At 46.7% G+C, this 21,321-nt stretch overlaps 1 protein-coding gene across 2 annotated transcripts in view; it reads right to left on the minus strand.

Annotated features, from left to right (window-relative positions):
• Positions 1-21,321, minus strand: part of ZNF330 (zinc finger protein 330) — a 387,772-nt gene that overhangs the window by 350,936 nt on the left and 15,515 nt on the right. Inside the window, exons 1-2 of one of the 2 annotated variants that reach the window (XM_069631183.1) lie at positions 17,530-17,641; positions 16,972-17,101 (exon numbers count right to left, since the gene is read on the minus strand). In XM_069631183.1, the coding sequence (XP_069487284.1) occupies positions 16,972-17,091 (120 nt within the window). In that variant the 5' untranslated portion in view covers positions 17,092-17,101; positions 17,530-17,641. Of the gene's footprint in view, positions 1-16,971; positions 17,102-17,529; positions 17,642-21,321 lie in introns of those variants that run through there. The other variant, XM_069631182.1, reaches the window with a different exon arrangement.

Raw genomic sequence — 21,321 nt, forward strand, 5'->3', positions numbered from 1 at the left:
CCTTCAGCTGCTGAAATGAGTACACATGATGCATTCTATTAATAAGAATAGTCCCATGTCTTCTAAGAGTGAAAGGATACCGTGGAACAAATCCTGGACAAAGCCCTCCAAGTCTGTATTCTGCAAATACTTTTAGAACACCTACATATGTTATTTCGTCGGGAGCATTTTTCAGCATCATCTTGCTTAGCTTGTAGCGATCTCAACCAGGCATTGCGCCCCACATGCTTCCTTCTTCAGAGCACTGCAGCTGTGGCTCTGCCATTTGAGTACTACACAACCGTTGGTGTCCCCAGCCACCTCCGTACGTAGCTCTCAGGTTATCAGAATCATCTAAATACCCAGATATTAGGGCTTCTCCAGACAAGATCTTGTTTTCAGGTGGGTCAGTGTGACTGGAGCCTCCCCCCTGATGTGTGCGTGCTCCTCCACAGACATCTCACAAGGTGTTCCATCATTCTGCAGGGATGCCTGAGTGGGCTAAGGGGCCACCACGAACTTCTAGAGGAGCACAGATCCTTCCACGCAGGCTGCCATGATGGCGGCATTGCCATCCCACTGACATTAGAAGAACTGTGCAACCTGCAGCTCTAGACATCTTGTGCCCCCTCAGGTTGCCCCAACACATGCCAGAGCTCGAGTCCCTGCACTGCAAAGGGCCAGATTCTGTCTCGAGAGCCAGGCAAAGGTGCCAGGCCCGATGGAGACAATTATCACATGTCCACCATGATCCCCCGTCAAGCTATCTCTATAAGGATCCCTCTTCACCCGAATATTAATTTAATTGCCCCTCCCAACCAGACAGATTACACACAAATTTCACAATGGAATTAAAAGAAGAAAGGTGATGGCCCTACAACAAAAACCATGAACGACAAATGTTTCCGTCACCCCAAGTAAGTCACAGTAAGAGAAGGCAGACAATAAGCTTAATTCGTCTCTTAAATGGCAAAGCACTTGTTTTTATCGTTTGGTCTATAATGAAATGAAGTGAAAATGCGTGAGAACGCAGATTAACTAAAATTATTGAAACACACTATTGTGTTTAGGGTGGGCTAACAATATTCCAGTAGTGCAAAGGATTTTTCATTAACTCACTTTTTGCGCAATTCTGCTTCGAATTTGCTTGGCCTTCAACTAGGCCCATTAGATCATGAACTAGGAATCTATATAAATATATAAAACAATGCGTTTGTGGGTTTGTATGTGGTGTTTTTGGGGACACAACTCTTCATGAATGGTGAGGTCTGGTGTCATGAATTTTACATGGCATATTCTTTATTTCATTGCCGAATTAATGCAACTATTTCCGACCCAAGATAATTGATAGTTTTGGATTTTTGGCTTTGTTTTTCGGCAATACGTTTTGTGGTGTTACACCGTCATCTACAGGTCATTTGTAGAAAGTGTTCATCGAGCACTGAAGCTAAAATATGAACACCCGATAAATTTCTATTGCAAACTTTTTTAAAGGACAGGTACTTCACCCTCATGACTTCAAATGGAATTTTGCTACAATTTGAAGACATAGTTGAATCAGTTGATTTGAAACAGGTTCCATGTTTAACTAAAAGAGTTATTTCCTCTGTATTCTCCTTTCATTAATGCTTTAATCCCACGAATATATTTTTAGAGACAAGTCATGAAAAAAGCACAGTATTTAATCCCACAAAATACACAGCGACCCCGCCGTACCTTCAATACATTCCTACCCCCCACTCTCTGCCCGGTATCCAAACCTATATCCCTCCCCTATGTCCCTCATCTAATACCCCATTCTCACACAAAAGTTTAAGGTCCCCAAACCTCCTCATCTCTGCTCACCACCCCCCTCTCCCAATCATCATCGTCTATCTCCTCGCACTCTGCTGCCAAGTATGTCCATAAAGGAACCCAGATATCCTTTGGCCTGCTCACGGACGGGTGCAATGCAGCATATTGCATCCCTTTTGCCTCACACTCAGCCATACATCTCAGCCAGTGCTCAAATGTGGGTGCTCGCCCCAAACCCCAGGCCCTAGCTATCAAGAAGCATAACACTACCAAAGCCTCATTTAAACTTTTTGTTCTTTGACCTTCCTTTTCAAAAAACGCCAACAGCAACGCTAAGGAAGTCTTCATAACACGCGCTGATGTCATCTTTCCCATAGATTGAATAACCCGCCTCCACAGTTTAGTTCACTGCACCACAATCCCACACCACAAGCATGACGTCCACTGGGCTATAATGACACCTGCTGCATTCCGCAGATCGAGGGGTAATACTGCTACAATTGTAGCAGGGTATAATATATTTGATGGAAGAATTTGAAATGGGTCAGCCTGTACCTATTATTTACAGAAATCTGTTCAGTCTGTAAACATGCCAGCTTCCATTGTTGATCTGTGATCCAAGCCTTCAATACCTCATCCCATTTCTCCATGGCCCCGTTCCCCTTTTAAGCCTTCAGTGTTTTTATTATCCTATACAGTGACTAAACATTTTGTGAGCCTGTGGGGTGCCACCACATATTGTGATACGATTAACGGCATAGGCTTTCCCGGGTAGCTGGGCTACATAATACACCACTAATGACTGCTCATTTCCGATACCGGCAGTAGTGGCCAAGCGTCCGACTGAGGAAATTGCTCTTTTTGTTACTATTTTTGTTAACAAACCATTATACCAAGGAGCAGTGCCTGAGATGCTCAAATACACCACACTAACCCCGCTCTTAAAAAAAAAAAAAAAAAAAAAAATCCAATTTGGATCCTTTGGTTCTCCAGAAGGACCACCCTATTGCTGGCATTCCCTGGCCGGGGAAGATACTGGAGAAAGTGGTAACTCAACAATTGCAGACATTTGTTGAAGAGGAGCTACTTTTAGATCCTTTGCAGTCTGTGTTCCGTCCGAAATTTGGTACGGAAACAACGCTTAGCAGTTCATGATGAACTAGAAGGTGGCTGATCTGGGAAAGCTTGACTCCTCAGCCACCTTTTATACGTTCAACCATACTATCACCTTAGATAGACTAAGGATGGTTGGGAGTTTCTGAGCATGCCATTCGGTGGTTCAGATGTTTTTTGGAGAAGTGTCAACAGTGTGTCAGACATGGAGTTTTTACGTCAGACCCACCGTCGTCGCCACTTCTTTTCAATATGTATCTCCAACTGGTCATGAAAATTCTGAGACGTCATGGAATAAGCTTTCAATCCTATGCTGACGACACTTAGATTTGTATTACAATTGACAAGGTTGAGGAAACCTTTGCCAAGATCAGTGGATGTCTTCAGAAGATTAGTGGGTGGATGGCCTCTAAATCAAGTGCAATTGAATGCAGCCAAGACGGAGTTCATTTTATTTTGCCCTGAGCACCTATGCGGCCACCATCAAAAACCAGTCACTTCCTAAGTTACTGGGCGATGAACTTTTTCCACCAAAGTTAAAAACCTTGGCTGCATCTGGCAGGACAGCCTGGGTAGTGGAAGCCAGGTGGGAGCCAAGGTAAAAGCTATCTTTTACTCCCCGAGACTTCTCCGGCAAACTCTCCCGTATATTCAGGAAGAGGACCATGCTCTGGTGGTGGGAGCACTCACAAATGCCCACTTAGACCATTGTTAATTGATGGGCATCCCAAAAGAGCAACTTAGTAGACTGCAAAGAGTGCCAAATGCACCAGTTAGGCTGATCTTTGGTCTAAATAAAACCTCCCACGTCTCCTCTTCACGCCGTCTACCTCACTGGTTATCAGTTGAGGACCGTATTAAGTTCAAGGTAGCACGCCTGGTATTCAAGTGACTAAATAATCTAGCACCGGACTACCTGAAGGATAATCGCAAGAAGTATCAACCGTCCAGAGGTCTACGTTCCAGGGACCAAGCTCTGTTAGTTATCCCCATAGCTACATTTGTGTCTAGCTACATCCGTTTTCAGCAGAGGTCATCTGCGCCATTATATGGTTTGGTCCGTTGCGAGCGCTTTACAAATTCCTCAAATCAAATCCTTAAATATGCGAGCATAGGCACTGCATTCCACTCCCCTCGGCCTGATAGCTGTTGCCAGGTGAGAAACCTCCCCACCTGGAACAAATCTCCTAGGGTGTGAATTCCCAACCTCTCGAAATTTATCTTAAAAACCTTTTCATGTGTCACACCTAGACCGTGAACCCTATATATATTGAGAAATTCAGGCTATATATGTATTCCTCCCCCACTATCTTTGCCACCCTGTACCATGCTGCACGTGTTATCGATCAGCTGCACCTCTTTCCCCCGCCCTATTCCTTTTTCCCCACAATACTGCTTCCAGCTCATCTCGATATGCAGTCACCCTTCTACAGACGGGGACCACACCACATACTGTAGCTCAGCTGCTCTGTAGTACCACATGATGTCTGGGTAGTCCAACAGCCCCCAACACCATATGGAGGAGTGTGAATATTATACGAGATCCTTGCCCGCACACCAATTTTATCACCACCGTCGAACTTGTGTCCAAGAATCTGCAGGAGGAGCTACCGGTACATGCTTACAAGTATGGCTCATAAGTTTAGTAACGTTCAATGAACCTACTGAAAATGTTCCCAAAACATAGTACTGACCCAGTCATTTTTTGATAACGTTTTGCATAGATTCACCAAAGGGCAGCAAGTTTTATGGGGGGGCGGTTCCTAAAATCTCTGATTGACTTACATTGTAAAAATTGATCGTTGCACCTACAGCCCAAACCCTGGATGGATTTTCACTAAACTGACCCAAGGAGTGGTTGCCTGGTCCTGAAAGTGTCACTCTGCAAATTTGGTGTTAATCAGTTCTGCATTTTTTTCTATGAAAAATAAAACAAACAAAAACACAGGGCTAAAATGTAGGCAAAAAATAACTTGATATCTCCATTCGCATTGCACTTACGTGGGGCGGATTGGCCAACAAAAAATTGTGAGGATTGTAAAAACATATGAAACATCGATAAACATGTATCCTACCTTGCACTGGCACAAACGGAGAAAATGCATGGTCCCATAGAGGTTTTTATGGGGGACTGGGTCAGAAATTGAGGCTGTTGGGGAGTTTTTACACACGTTGCTGTCTGTGACAGAACTTGGAAAAGCTCACCTTAGGGAAACTTTTTAGTTTAGGCCTGAACCACACAAAGCTTTGGTAGAATGGCGAGCAGCCAAGCTTACTCTAAGGAGGGATTTTTTTTTTGCGTTTTTTTTAAACTTTATTTTTGCATTTTCCAATTACAACAGTACAAATTAGCCTGAACTGCAGGCTATGCAACTTGCGCCATTGTCCCATCCCTACCCCCCCGCTCCCGCCGCCCTCGACCTTCTCCGCCCTTTGTTGCATTAGTTTGTCGCCTATCAGTCCTCTTAGATGGTGGGTTTGTACTGGCCCTTAAACCCCACTGATTCCAGTTTGTGTTGGGTTTGGTGATGCAGTGGGGGAGTCGGCGTTGGAGAGCAGATATAGTTTGCAAGGGCCCCATATGTCTGGAGGCCTTGCGTGCAGTGGCAGTGTTCTCATGAATCCATCCTCCAGTTTGCTATTGTGGGTGCGGGGCCCCGTCCCCATGCCATGGCTATTCTCCTTCGTGCCAGCACCAGAAGGCTATTTGCTAGTCTTATCGGTTGTGCCAGGGTTTTAGTCATCCCTAGTAGAGCTATAATTGGGTCTGGTCTAATCTTTGACAATTATTGCTTCGCTTTCGCAGAGTACTTCAGTCCAAAATTTGGCTACCGGTGGGCAACTCCAATCGAGGTGCATGAAGTCGGCTGCTGGAGTGCCGCATCTGCCGCATGTGGAATTTAACTCTGGGTGGTGCTTGTTCCTTTTTCTGGGGCGTGTAGTAGGTTTGGTATAGAAAATTGAAGTGGATTTGCTTGAATCGTGAGTTTAGTGCCACTTTGTGTGTTTGACGTAATATGTAGTCCCATTCTTCATCAAGGATAGATGTTTGCAAAGATTCCTCCCACCTTTCTTTTGTCTTGGGGTTCGTTGATGTTTCCGTTAGAAGAGTTCTGTAAATTGATGACACCAGTTTTCCTTCTCCCTGTGCCTGTATCACTCCGTGTAGCAGCTGCCAAGTTGGTGGTTTTTGAGGAAACAAGGGGATGAGCTCTTGCACAGCGTAACAAAGCCTAAAGTATGTGAATATGTCTAGGGAGGTGGTGCTGCCTTTCTCTTTCACCTGTTGGGGCGTTATAAAAAGGTGCCATGTTCGAAGAGGTCTCCTAGCATGCTTATTTTGCATTTGTCTGCCCAATTAAGGAACACTTTTTCAGCGCAAGGGGTATCCCTGGGATACATTTGATGGGGAGGAGAGGCGAGTATCTAGTCTGCATTTTGTACTTAGTGGCTATTTTCCGCCAAATGGAATATGTGGACTGCACTATATTCAGCGTTGTGTATGGTACCGCCTGCTTGCTGATAACCACGGCTCTCAGCAGGTTCGGCGAGGCAAGGGTTTGTTCGATCTGTACATGTGGTCTTATGAATTGAGTGGAGTATCAATGGCTGAGATATTGAGCTTGGGCTGACCAATAATATTTTTCAACATCAGGGAGTGCAAGACCGCCTTTAGTTACTGGAAGTGTGAGAGATGAGTACACCACCCTCGCTGGTATGCCTGCCCAGACTAGGTCTAGCACTAGGCTCCTCACGGTCCCCAGCAAGCGTCGGGATAGTAGGATGGGAATGTTGGAGAACAGGTATAGGAGTTTAGGGAGAATTAGCATTTTCACTAGCGACACCCTCCCCAAAGGGTCAGTGGGAGTGTTTTCCACCTATTCACCTTCTCGCGTAGTGCTTTGAGAGCGCTTTCGTAATGGTCTCTGAATATTTCATGGTGACTCAGGGACAACTGGATCCCCAGGTACCGGACATGAGCGTTTTCCCATTTAAAGTTAAAATCATCCGTGAAAGAGCTGGTGTTGGTGGTTAGGGGGGACACAATAGAATAGACTTGGAGTGATTGATTTTTAGCCCCGACACTGACCCAAACTTTATGACTTCGCGCATGATGGAATTGAGATTTTCGCTTGGGTTTTGTATGTAGAGGACAATATCGCCGGCATACAGGGAGATTACCAGTTTATGGGACCAATATTTAGCCCTCTTTGAATTTGTCGTTCTTGAAGGCTGGCTGCTCTAGGCTCCATTATTAATGCAAAGATCAGGGCGGATAGTGGACATACCGGTCAGGTGCCGCGTTGGAGATTTATGTATGATTTTGTTGTCCCCAGTGTAATCGCAGATTGGGGTCGGTTATAGAGGAGGGAGACCAGTTTGATATATTGTTTCCCGAGCCCATGTTGCTGCAGTACGGCGAACATGAAGGGCCACTCGACAGAGTCGAAGGCCTTTTCGGCGTCTAAAAGCACCGCTATCGCCTGCTGATTGGGATCTAGTGCTGCTATCAGTCCGAACATTCTACGTATCCCAAACGTGGTATTACGTCCAGGTACAAAGCCCGCTTGATCTGCGAGTATTAGTGCAGGCATTAGTGGGAGTAATCTATTCGCCAGAATTTTGTTATCGAGATTAATTAAAGGAGATTGGGCGATAGGATTTGCGTCCTCAGGGGGGTGGGGGGGTTTATCTTTTTTACGCAGGAGAATTACATTGGCTTCTCTTAGAGTTTGGGGGAGAATGCCGGACTCGCTTGCTTCCTCATAAACCTTTAGAAGGAGGGGGGCTATGGTGGGGGCAAAAAATTTATAGAATTCACTGGTTAATCCATCGGGTCCGGGGGCTTTGGAAGAGGGTAAGCTCTTTATTGCCTCTTGAATCTCTTCAAGTGAAATGGGGTCATTTAGGGGTTCACAGAGTTCTCTCTCTACCCAATATAGCTCAGTATCGTTGAGGTATTTGCGGATCGCCTCTGTGTCGGGTGGGTGGTTGGTGCTATATAGTTCTTGATAGAATACTCGGAACACCTCGACAATTTCGTATTCTCTGTAGACCAGGTCACCTAGTGAGGATCGGATACGTTCCATCTTCGTGGGCTTTCTATCCGCTGCAATCAGATGGGCAAGAAGTGCTCCTGGTTTCTGGCCCTCGCTGTACTGCCTGATCTTGTGTCTGTGCCCAAGGAATTTAATTTCACGCTCAGCTAGGGTCCTGAATTTCTGCAATGGTGAGGGTGTCGTTAGTCGTGCGTTGCTGGTTTTCTAAGGATTTTAGATGATTTTCGCTGGTAGTTAGTTCGTGGCAAATTAGTTTCAGGATGCTGTTTTCCTTGGATAGGCACACCCCCCTTACAAAGCATTTGAGTGATTCCCACAGCGTCCCTGCGGAGTTAACTGTGCCCTGGTTGATTTCAAGGTAGGTCTCGATTTCTTCTCGTAGCTCTGTTGCTAACACTTGGTCAGCGAGTGCTCCCAGCTTAAAGCGCCAGTGTGGTGGCCTCGGACTGGCACCTGATAGACTGCATTCGAGTGTTACTGTGGCGTGATAGGAGAAGGTTTTGGGGCGCATTTGGCAGGGACCCCATTGCCACTTACTGTGGAATGAGACCAGTAGATAATCAATTGCCGAGCTCGAGTTATGGGTGCTGGAGTGCTATGTGTAGTCTCTGTTTTCCCAGTTTTGGTGTCTCCATATATCTATTAAGTCGACTGCTTTGCAGATTTCTTGCACCTGTAGGCTGGCCTTGGATGGGTTCGCTGTGGATGACTGTGTCCTGTCTTTCTGTGGATCGAGGTGTGTGTTCAGATCACCTCCCCATATTATGGTTGCGTTGCCCACTTGTGCCGGTCGAGATTGCACCCAGTCAAAGTTGTTTGCTCCGTCTGTGTTGGGGCCGTAAGAGTTGACGAAAACTATTTCCTCGCCTGCCACCACCCCATGTATCAAGAGGGCTCTCCCCTCCGCGTCCTTTTCAGTCTTGATCAAGCGGAAGCTTAAAGACGAGTGGATGAGGATCGACACTCCTCTGGCGTAGGACTAGGACGAGTACGATGAAAATTAGCGATGACAGTCCCAGTTTCGGGCCCAATAGTGTTCGTTCTGGGGGAGGAGATGTGTCTCCTGGAACATTGCCACCTCCATCTTATGGCGTCTGAGGAATTGCACGACCTTCCTGGTCTTGGCTGGGTGGTTGCGCCCTCTAATATTCCATGATGCTACTCTGAATTGCACGGTGATGTGTTATTTGGTGTGCTTTGGGAGGGATGGCGACTGGTTTCTCGTGATACTTGCCTCTTCGGCTTCTACGACAGCTTTGCATGGTACCTTCTCCGAATCTCTGAGAGTATGAAGAGCTTTTAGAGGCAAAGGGACTAGGGTGGTGGCTGAGCAGCAATGAGTGGCGCGTGTTTTGAACAGTAACAACAAAACTTTCCCCTTTGCACAAACAACCCCCAACTTGTCTGTTGGGAACCCCCCCCCAACTTGAACTAGAAACATGCTGTGCATGGGGCGCGGGTGTCCTTCCAAGAGTCGGCTCCCATTCCCAATGCTGATACTGCCCAGACGGCAAGATTTGATTTAGATGTGTGCAGGTATTGCATTTATTTTTCAGGTAGGGGTTCTACCCACTCTCTCTCTCTCTCTCTCCTTGTTAGTCCAGAGTTTTGGTTAGCTGGTTTGCACCCTTGTCTGTCCAGAAACAGTGTGGCTTCTTCGGGGGTAGTGAAGAATTGTGTCCCCCCGTCAAATTGAATGCGAAGTTTCGCTGGGAAGAGCATCGAATAGGGAATTTGGTTGTCACGTAGTCGATGCTTGACATAGGTGAAGGACTTCTGCTGGGCCTGGACCGATGGGGAGAAGTCGGGAAAGAATTGAATGGCATCGCCACCATACTGGAGTTTGCCTTTCTCCCTTGCCAACCTCAGGATCGTGTCTCTGTCCCTGTCAGTTTAATAGCTTGGCTATGATCGGTCTAGGTGGTGCGCCTGGGACGGATCTGGTGGACGGGATCCTGTGAGCTCTCTCCACTACGAACAGTTGGGACAGCGCAGTGGGTCCAAACAGTTCAGAGCACATTTTTTCGATATGTTCCTCCATTTTGATTTGTAGCTGCTGTTCTCTAATTCCAATAACCCTTATGTTGTTCCGTCTGGAACGCCCTTCTAGGTTCTCATTTTTAGCCGAGACTGCTTTCTTTTGACCTAACGTGATGACTCTTGTGGTAAGTGAAGAGGCTCCATCGTCGAGATCTGAGACTCTCTGCTCAACACTGTCCAGTCTGTTACTATGTTTGTCAAGACAGTGTTGGAGCAGGTCTACTGTGGATGATAGTATGTCTATCTTGCTGTCCAGGCCACCTATACCAGCCTTCAAGTCCATTAGTATTTCTCGGATGTCTGGTTGTTGATTCTGGCAGTTGATTCTCTTCTTCTGGGAGGTTTGACGGGGACTCTGGGCGGCTCTCTGATCTGGCAGCATTGGGCGCGCGGCCTGCAGCGAAGTTAAGCTTCCTCCGAGACTTGTCGGTTTTGCCCATGGTGGCCTGGGTAGAGTATGCCTCCTGATTTTGTTGGGGACCGAACTGATTCAGGGCAGATCTGAGAGCTTTGGGTTGGAGAGATTAGATAGGATTCATTTGGGTGTGTGCTGGGAGCTCACAGGGTTGCCACCATCTTGGTTGGGCCTCTTACTCTAAGGAGGGATGCTGTGAGGTAGAAAGAGCTCGCAGCATACACTTAGCCCAAGAAAACACGAATACACCTAGAAGTTATATAGAAATTAGGCATTTATTATATACACAAAGGCAGAGGTGAAATTTCAAAAGTCAAGTAAGTACTTTAAAAACAGGAAAATAAAGATCACTTTGTAATATTCTTTGGATAAAAAAACAGTTGTAATAACTTTAGCGTAGACTTGGTAGTAACAAATCACTTAGTAAAACCATCTAAAACACATGCAAACTGTTCCAAACTTGTATAACTTTTATTAATTGTCTTCCAACCTATCTTAATGAGGCCAACCCAATCTTATGCGAGTTTCTCAGTGTTCAGCTGGCTCACTGGGCCACCTGTGGCCACAGGTGGAGCAGGAAAGTCAGGAAAGCAAGGCAAAAGGTTCAGCTTGGCAGAGTCCAGCAGGAGTCTCTTCAATATTGCAGGTAAGTAAAGTTAGTTCTACAAAGGCAAGGGAACCGGGGTGTTCCCTTGTAGGATTGACCCTTGTAGGATTGCCCCAGGGACCAATGTCCTAATGCAGGATTAGAGTACAATGGGTGGTCGACCCCATATTACCTCTATAGGCGACCTGGAGGGGGGCGAGATCTGCAGATCACTGGATCAAGAAAACAATCCACAGGTAAGTGGTACCATGGGCAGGACAGTACCTTCAGGTGAAGAAACAGTTGCTGCAGGACAGTCCCAGCAGTGAGGCGACAGCAGACCAGGTCACTGGTTTCTCGGTCTTGGAGACAGAAAAATGAACTTCAGTGGATCTGGCGACAGCTCTTGTGCAGATGATCGCCCAGCAAAGGATCTTCTTGTTTCTGGCTTGTTGGTTCCTTTTTTAGGCTCGGGTGAAGGACGGTTACCGTGGTGGGTGACTTATCAGTCCTCATCTCAGGCAAGGGGACTATTGGGAGCTGGATCAGGTCACTGCAGTCTTAGAAGGATTCCCACAAAGTTTCAGGTGAAACCGCGCTTCAGGAGCATGCACAGCGATGCAGCCGAGGTCCCAGGGTATTGGCGAATTGCAGGCCTTGGAGGCCGTAGCTCTTCAAGAGATGGAGCAAAATGCAGTTAGTCTTGGGACTGGTTAGCCCACCCACTCCCAGGGAGGAAGTTGTCTTCGGAGCTTCCCTGTCGCTTAGAAATTGAGGTTGGGACAGCAGCGGTTACTCAGTAGGCGCTGGAAGTTGCTGGTGTCGTCCTTCTTCAGATTCTTCTGTTCCAGTGGTCGACTTTGGGTTTCAGCTCCAGGACCTCTGGATTTATGCAGGACACCTGGCTGAGTCCAGCAATCATATCCCATGCACCATTCAAACTTGGGGATGGCTGTCTGATGGGGACAGCCAGCCTCCCAGTCTGAACTGGTTTCTCTCAAGCACACTGAAGAGGGGGTCGGGGGGGGAGAGGGTTGGCGGAGGGCAAAGACCCAGGTCTTTTGGTTGTAGCCCTGGATAGAAGCTCAGGGGCTACAACCAAAAGGCTAGTTAGCCCCGAGTCCCGACCGTCCCCAACATTAGCAGAGCCCCAGATCTTTTCCAGCCCTAGCAACACCTCTGACTGAAGGACAGGGGAGTTTGTCGACCTCCTCCACTTCCTATCCTGCCAGTCACTCAAAGGGTCCTTGCAGGCTTTCCAAGGGAAGCCCAGCGAAGACAAAGGGGCAAGAGGACACTCACCCACCTAGCAGGGTAAAAGAAGAAATGACAGGCCATCTTGTTCAGGGCTTAAAAAAGTAAAACCACCATTTTGGACAAACAGTGTCCCTTGCGTCTCCTACCGCAGCTGCAATGGAAGTTCACAAAAAGTTGAGTAAAAGTACACCGCCACAAGCCTGAACAGATAGGCCTGTCAGAGTAACCAAAAAGGCACTGGAGAGTCAAGAAAAGGGATACATCGGAACCCCTCAGCACTCCACATAAGGTGGGGTGTGCTGATTTCGCATAATGAAACACAGGTAGGATAAAAAGTATATCCCCTTGCCTTTGTAACTTTAAGAGTTTGCCAAATAAGGTAAAAACAATCACTGGGAAGCTCTGGGAGCCTCTAGCAACACTGCTGTGCTGTGTGCTTCTTTAGTCAATTGTAGATGCCTTTAAAATTGGTAAAAAGCATGACTCCACAAAGAAATACCAAAAAGAGGTAAAAAGGGTTCGCATGATCAGAGTAAAAGAGTGTGAGAGTGTGGAAAAAAAGTTCCCACTCACTCAGGCTAATCAGTCACAAAGAAAAGTGCTGGGTGAGAGAATTTTGCACAAAGATTGAAATCTACTCTAACAGAGGTCCCGGTAACTCACAGTGGCTGTGGCTGGACCAAGGCTCAATGAGGTCAGATTCCTCAACCTGGTTTATTCCGGTCGTCCATTATTTGAAATGTGTCAAAGTCCCAAAACTTGACGGACTTTGAAATTCTTTGAAGTTATGAAGTGCTGGGACCTACCAGTAAAGTTATCAGACCTTGTGAAGCCCTGGCTGGACATAGAAATGTTGTTGTTCCAGTCACCTGCCATAGCTTTCAGTGGGTGAGGGCTCCATGAGGTTGGACGCCTCTACTCGCAGGTCCTGGTCTTCCATAAAAGGTAAACGTGCAAGTTATGGATGTATAGCTTACCATAACTGCCACATTTCTTCCGTTTTTAAGTCTTCGCAGAGCAACCAGAAAATATCTTGGGCAGTTTTTTCCACTGAATTTCACATGTTTTTATTAGAGCAACATAAAGTGTTTTCAATTATCCATATATATTTATATACAAAAAGTTCCAATTTGCTGTGCATTGGTACATGTTGGCTTCAGATACCTGACATGGTAAGAGTGGATTGAGAAAAGGAGGAGAATCTTTGTTTCAAAATCTATGTGAGCAGGGGTAAAACAAGTTGCAAGCTACTTGTCAGGCATAAAAAGTCACTCGCCCAATCAGAGGCAGGCGCGCACACGCACACACGCAGAAGACTGATCCATCAAAGCAGTCTTCTCCGAATAGGAGTAGCCGGAAGGTTGGCCCGTCAACATGTCAATGCACCAAGCACATATAACAGAAAACGTTGCCCACATTCTAGGACTGTGTGGCATGCTAAGATGGAGGAAGCAGAATGGGGCTGTGCAGACGAGGAGGAAAAGAGTATGGGGCGAGCAGGGAGGGGAGTAGGGTGCAATTGTGCAGCTGATGAGAGAAGGGAGGGGAATGGGATAGCGTTATGGTGGTTAGAGCCCACCCACAAGAGACGAGATGGGGTGAGACGTACAAGAGCACAGCCCCCCCAACCCCATTGAAAGTAGAGATGAGGGAGAGAGTATGGGGGTGTGGAGCCCCCGAGCAGGGAGAGGAAAGTAGACCCATCTAAGAGAGGTGGTCAATGGGTGGCATTTGACGAGTCTGGGTCAGAAACTCTAGTTTCAAGGTGTTGCTTTTTGGCACAAACACATACAACACACATAGAACACTTGGTGGTTGAGGAGGAATCTGTCAGCTCACTATCCCCACTAACAGCCTTAGTAAAGGGTTATGGTGTAAAACACTAGTTCCCAGGAACCCATGATGTGGGTCCACCGCTACTGGGGAACCATAGTCATGGACAAACATCCCCCTGGCAGCACAGTGTGTCCATATCCACACCGTTGAACCCACTGCTACCAAATTTTGCATGGATTCCTCATTTGTCTGGGGCAAGATCCTCATTTACTGATGGAGGCAACATTTTGAAAAGTTCCTGAAGCAAAATGCTCGATTTGTTGGTCATTTCTTTGAAATGTATTACTACTGTATTTATTTACTTAGACATTTGTATAGCGCGTCTAAACCTGGAGGCATCCAGGGCGCAAATACAGTTATATAGTATATACAGTTCAAAAGTGTTTATTAAAGCATTTTTTAAACAAATTACATTTTTTTCATCTCACCTCTCCAAATATGCAAAATGGCAAGGCTACAGTTTACTTAAGTTCATTCACGAGAAGAGAGCACAATCAATCAATCTTTCTTTCTTGGACATTTTCCCAAATGTGCTGAAGCCATTGAGCGACTGAAACATGCCGCACAAAACTGATCATCACTTGGAAAAGCTCCATCTGATGCAAAGCAAAAATCAATATCAAGAGCTTCTGAAACACAACAACAAACAGCAGCACGACTTGCAAACCAGAGGACAAGAGCAACTTGCTCCACGGCAAATGAGATGCCAGAGCAAACTGAAGCAAGGCTTGCAGACAAGAACAGCCTCCAGGGCACATGAGACACCACTTGATCAGGACACGGGCAATGCCGGGTACCCCAGCTAGTTATGTAAGAATAAGAATTAAAGATGCCCAAGGTCATAACCAATCAAATCTGAGCACTGAAGAATAGGGAATAAACGATCAACAGTAGTGGCAATAACACCCCGACCTAGTAACTATAAACATGATGGGATGGAGGCAGAAAGAGAAAGAAGTATGGAGGAGAAACCCGACTATACTCATGCTTCCTGGATACAAAGGGGAGATTGCTGAATGCCAAGTCTAACAGGGGACAGATAGTAGGAGAATCAGAAGAGCTTGCAAGATTCACGAGACATGGCTATAAGAGGTGAAGGAAGACTGGTAAACACTGGAAGGACGGAGTCATCACGGCGCTGGAGAAGCACTTAACTAACCTTGAGGAAATTGGAAGGACTATGACTGGGGCCATTCAGCAGTGGGCATAAGGGAACTAAAGGCAAGATCGCACCCGTGGCAGAAGGGTGTCATATCAGTTGCCTGACTAGGACACCAATTGGTGGGTGAAGGGAGAAATACCCATCTCTAAACAAGTGAAGTCTGTATTTAGGAATCTTGAGAAACCAGGGTCCATGAAGGACCAGTTGTAAACCCTGAAAACCATGGTCTTGGGGGGACCTTTTGTCAATCCAGATAGCCAAGGTCCAGGAGGGGCCTTGGCCTGCTAGGAATCCCTTGAAAGCCCACATCAAGGACAGACCAGTTGTAAATCCCGATAGAAGGCGAGATCTGGGCCAATGAGCCTTTGTCAATCCTGTGAAACACAAAAGACAGAGAAGAGTCTGGAACCAGAACCCTAAAGCCATGGTAGAGGATTTGAAATAAGGTGTGGGGAGAGAGCAGAACTGCTAGAAGAACCATCCCAGAAGATTACTTACGTTTTGTTGCCTTAGAATATGGATGGAAATTTGAAGAATAGGTTGCGACTTTTAGTTTGGGTCACACTTTGGAACATATGCTTGATTAGATTAGGGTAGCCTACATGGGCTATGGACTTATAAAGATACAGTGTTGGAATATGTTTTTGTCATTCTTCTGAGACTTTGCGTTATTCTGAGGTTATCTCAGGATGAGATGAAAACATGCAAGTTTGGGTTAAAGAACTGTAAGCTAAAAGTAGAATGACGGAATCCTCACTGTACTTTAATTCACTACTACACTGATTTGGTTAGGGGAACCCCTTATTAGGTGCTTATCTGACCCCAACCATGACCATATTCATACCAAAATAAAGGTGTTAAAATCACATTTCTTTTGTGCGACGTGCACAACTTGAAATTTCCAGAATACACACACGTTATTCTGCTCATATATAATAGAACGTTTGTTCACAACTATTTTGAATGCCCCACTTTAGATTAAAGATTCGGAACAGCCAAGTGGCCCCACATGAAGTGTGAATTAAGCCAGGCCTGCTTTGAAGACTGCATGATTGGCATACTATTTGTTGTCCCATTGCAAATTTGGGCCTACATGTCCCTGCATGCAAAGGCGGGAATAGCGGAAGCAATCACGCATGACAGATGGCCACCTGGCAGGTGCATGCATTTACAAGAAGCAGCCCGACAGAAAACAGTGAAGTCATTTGAGAATTGTATTCTGGCTTCAATTAATTATCTTGTACGTCTTTATTGTAGATTAATATTGCTTGATCGTGCCAATATATGCATAACTATCTGACTTGCCCCTTCATTTCGGACATCAAAGAATTTCAAGTTATCAGCAACTCGTCAAAGGTAGTATAAATTACAGCAAACTAGAGGCTGGAGACCTGGTATGCCCAATGACCACCAGCTGTTAGGTAGGCACACCAACAAGTGGCATGTCAAAGTGCCAAATGTGCACTAGCCATTGGTTAGTGATATCAAACTATCTGCACGTAAGAAATGGTGTGCTGTGTATATGTATAGCATTGAGGTGGCAAGTGGATTTTTATGGATAGCTAGTAGGTTGCAACTTAAAGGTTTGCCCCCTAGACATGTGGCCTTTTTCTGACATGATACCGATAGAATGGATGTAAAGAAAAAAAATTCCCCATCAACGAAGATGATCCATCACTCATCTGAATGTTACACAAAAGAACAATATTGCTGTGAACTGTATACTTACCATTGAAGCATTGCAAGGCTGTTTACCCAAGTCTATATTGCCCCTTCCTGCTCTAATCTGCTTCTCGCGTTCTCTGCGGCTTTCTGCCTTTTTACGGGCACCAGTCTTCTTTTTAGGCATTTTTCACAAACTACAAAAAAAAATAATAATAATGTACATTTCAAGTTTTAGAATACTATTTTTGTATGCATGTGTGTGGCAAGAGGAAGTGATCAAGAAGTGTTCTTTAGTAATGGGAATTGCTTCATTCTAACCAGTCTTTCTTTTCAGTTTGTAAAGCCAAGAAGAATCAAGATTCGCTGCAATAAAACCAGTTACTAGTGTCTGTCACACAATCAATTTATTTTGTTTTTATTGTATATGGTTAAAATACTTCAACCTTTCCAATAAAGAAAAAAAAACAAAAGTGTACATTTCATTCCAATAACCTAAAGCTAAGAAATCACACAATGCTATACTACATACCATCAAATTATCCACACAATACAAAATCACATGAATCAATCAGAACCGTCATATCATCATTAAAACAAAATTCAAAATCACACCAATACGTACAAAACGTTCTGATTGTTGATACACCCCACACAGCAATAGCTACTGAAGTTGGCTTGAGACACAATAACCTCTGCCACAGAATGTCCATCTACGTTGCTGGCATTATGCACAAATTGTCTGAAGTATAACATAAGAAAACAAAATCATTGCCGGGCAAAATAGAAATAAATGTTTCCGTGTTTCGATTTCATTAACAAGGATACAGTGGCAACAATAGGCTTGCTCCTTAGGAATAATGCCTCTTCTGGCTAAAATTTCTCTGGTAGGGAGCACATTAAAATGAAACCTCAGCAGAACAATACATGCAAAGGCATTAGGAAAGCATATTGAAAAGGGTGCCAACATATCCAAACTGTTCTGGTTCATGGACAAATGTGGCAATGAGCCATGCATATGCATATCTTCAATAGTCATAATCCAATCTGCTTTATACAGTGCTCATTTCACACAACATGGTCTTATAACAAGATCACTTTTAGAAAATCCCAAGCCCTGCAGTAATTCCAACCAATACTCCAATTGATTCACTGTGCCATTCTTTTTTTTTTAACCATCAAGATAGCTAAATCACCATACAAAGATCTTTCTGAGGGATTAACTATTTTTTTCAATAATAGGAGTAATTTCAAATTAGCTGTTGGCGTCAAGGATTTCAGACCTAGTTCAAACCATGTAAGCACAATGCAATTTGGTAGCCCAAGAGCCCTCCTCCATATTAGGACCTCCAGTTTAGCCAGCCTTCCCAACAGCCACGGTTGCATCGTACCTATACCATACAGAAGTTTCGGCACCACTTCGCCCTCATAATGGTTACCCAAAGGGCCCAGTGAAAACCTGCCATATTTGTTTTTAACTTTCTCAGCTTGCTCAGTATTGGGAAGCACAGGTAAACAACATTGTCTAGATGGGACAACCATTCAATATATACAACCCAAGTAAATAAAGCTTACAGACCATTTGCCAGTTGAGAATTACAAAAATGTTTGCGGATTTGCAGTCCATTATCGGTTGCGTACTTCCCAAAAGCCGAAAGCCCTCTCTGTAGGCCTGTGAGTGCAATCGAATATAAAAAAATAAATAAAATTAAATTTTAATAAAAAATCATCCAAGGAATTCCAAGATGGCCGTGCGCTTGTGAACTCCACTGCGCTCCTGACCCGCTAAGCCTCTTCAGCCCGAAAACTTGGTACGGAAGCCCTCCCCAAGCGCCAAACGTTTTGGAATAGCAGTCTGAGATCAATCGGTATGCACAGGGACCACCCGTCCGACCCCATGGTGCTCCCGTGAGGGAGATGGCACGGAGAGGCTGCACGGCCTCAGCGGTCTACAGCACCCCGCAGGGAGATCCTACGAGGAACTGCCCTTCCTGCCCACCTGCGGCCACACCGCCATCTGGATGCAGTCGGGCACCACTCGGAAGACAGAGGTCACCTGAAAAGAGTCAGGGTGGAGCACTCCAGGAAACCGTCCTCCATCTGGCGGGCAGCGGGAGAAATCGGACGTACATAAGCCCCAGATAACTGGGCTCCCCGCAACAGCAAGTTGGGACGCCCGCGCAAAGGTGAATCCAGTGCCATGTGAGCAATGGGGGGGGAACTCAGCCTGCCGGGCCAGGAGGGCCTAGGGCTGGAACTACTACCGTCAGCGGGATCCCCCGTGCCTCCCGATCCCTGGGCGCCCCCCCTGTCGCACAGGAGTACGGACATCACAAGGCACCAAGAACATCCACCAGCACCTCCCCTCTGCCAAACCACCAGCAAATACCCTCCGGGCTCTAACACCTCTGTCCAAACTGACCAACTACCACGAGACGGATACCCCACAGACCTACTCTGCCTCCGGATCAGCAAACTGGCACCCGCGGAGGGCAGAGTCATCATCGGTGCCTCAGCTCTTCCGCCACCCTTCTGGCCTCTTTCCCACACCCCCGCCTCTCAGAATCGCCCAGGGCCGGGGCGCTCCAGCCCGCCCACTTGGCCCCCAACGCCCTGAGGATCGGGAGGCCCACAGAGCCAGAATCCAAGTGAAGGGCCCTGCCAGAGCAACGTCAGGACTTCAGACTCACCACAATAGCCTTCCCACGGAGGTCCCGGCAAGTTAAGTGTGGAGCTCCCCTTTTCTCCCCCCCCCTCCCAAGCTTGCAAGACAGACTCCCCAACTAGGCCCCCCCCTCCCAAGAGACTAAGCATACCATGCACGGGGGGGCCTGTGCTAGAGACTAGGGCTATCATCATGCAGGGCGGAAACAGCCCCACAGACCCTTCAATAACCCCCCACTGGAGGGAGGGGAGGTAGGGCCCTGTTAACCTGCGGGGGGCTCCCCTAAGGAGGGGGGGGGACCCTCACTGATACCGGGTCTGCCCCACAGAGGTTGCTTACAGGAGGTGACGCCCGCGTGGCACGGTCTCTAGCCCCCTAACCCATACTCCAGACTTCGGAGGCGATGTGGAGATAGAGGAGTACCCAAATCGCCAACTGACGGGACACCTTCCAGCCCCAAGAAAAACACAAAAGGGGAGGGGGACGCCGAGGGAGACGGGGGACTGCTCCCCACGAGGTTTAACCCTACAACCCATCCTCTGGTAAACCCCCCCCCCCCTTGCTGGGCACGGGGAACTGCCTACTCTACCCCGATACCCAACCAAATTGGATCCTGGCCCTGGGTGAAACAACAAGACCAAACTCTGGCAGCCGAGGCGTCCACAAGATCTCCAGCAATGTTCGGAAAAACACCCCGACTTCAAGTGAAAGCATCGGGAGAGGACAGCCAGAAACTAATAGGAGGGCCCAACCAGCATAGTGCCGAAGCAGGCGCCACTACCCACGTAATCCGGAGGGAGCTCCTGCGCCAGCACAGACCACAGCACCAAACTTCTGCACACCTCCCTCCACCCAGAGACCCTAGGAAGACTCAAGAGGGCCCATTTCCAAAGATATGGGCCAAAGAGACAAATCACTCAGGGGAGCCCCCATGACAGACTGGTCCGCAGACTCAAGGTCGGAACCAGACCAGGAGGACCAACCCACTTGGCTCTCAAACATCTCCTGGGGGAAATGAGCTGTCCGGTATAGCGGTGAACCCCCAGAAGTCCAGCATGTTCCCATTAGGGGGGTATATGGGGATCACATCGGAGTGCTTGCCCGTGTTGCAAGTGCCATGGGCGGTCAGCACATTTCGGTACTTGGGAATAGACATATACCACACAGCGGAAGAGGAGCATAGGTTCAACACAGAGGTAGCCATTAAAAAAAAACAAAAAAAAAAAACAACGAGAAGTGCATGCAATTCTGGGTTAAGCTACCCTTGGCAATGATGGGGCGAGGAGCAATGCTCAAGATGGTGGTTCTGCCTAGGCTATTACACTACTTTGGAAATATACCATACTTGATCCCTAAGAAGTTCTTCATTAAACTGAATAGCATGTGCAGGGATTTCTTGTGGCATGGTACGCGGAACAGAGTGGCGCTGTGGAAACTGCAGAATTTCCACGACAAAGGAGGGATAAAATTGCCCAATTATGAGATGTACTATGTAGCAAGCCAGCTGCAATATGTTGCTAAATGGCTCTCTGATGAAGAGACCTCTGAATCCAGGCTGTTTGGATGCGACTGTGCACCATTTTATTTGAAAGAGAGGATATGGGGACCCAAGACGGAAATGGTAGGGCGCCCCAAGATGATGCTATTAGGGTGGAAGATGTGGCATAGGGCGTGCCAGATGATGGAGAGCCCACCCCATGCTCACGGCAGGTACCATTGGTTGCATTAACGGGAACAGATGTACAGCTAAAG

Source organism: Ambystoma mexicanum, chromosome 6q (genome assembly GCF_040938575.1).
Source record: "Ambystoma mexicanum isolate Mex_15411 chromosome 6q, UKY_AmexF1_1, whole genome shotgun sequence".
Lineage (NCBI taxonomy): Eukaryota > Metazoa > Chordata > Amphibia > Caudata > Ambystomatidae > Ambystoma > Ambystoma mexicanum.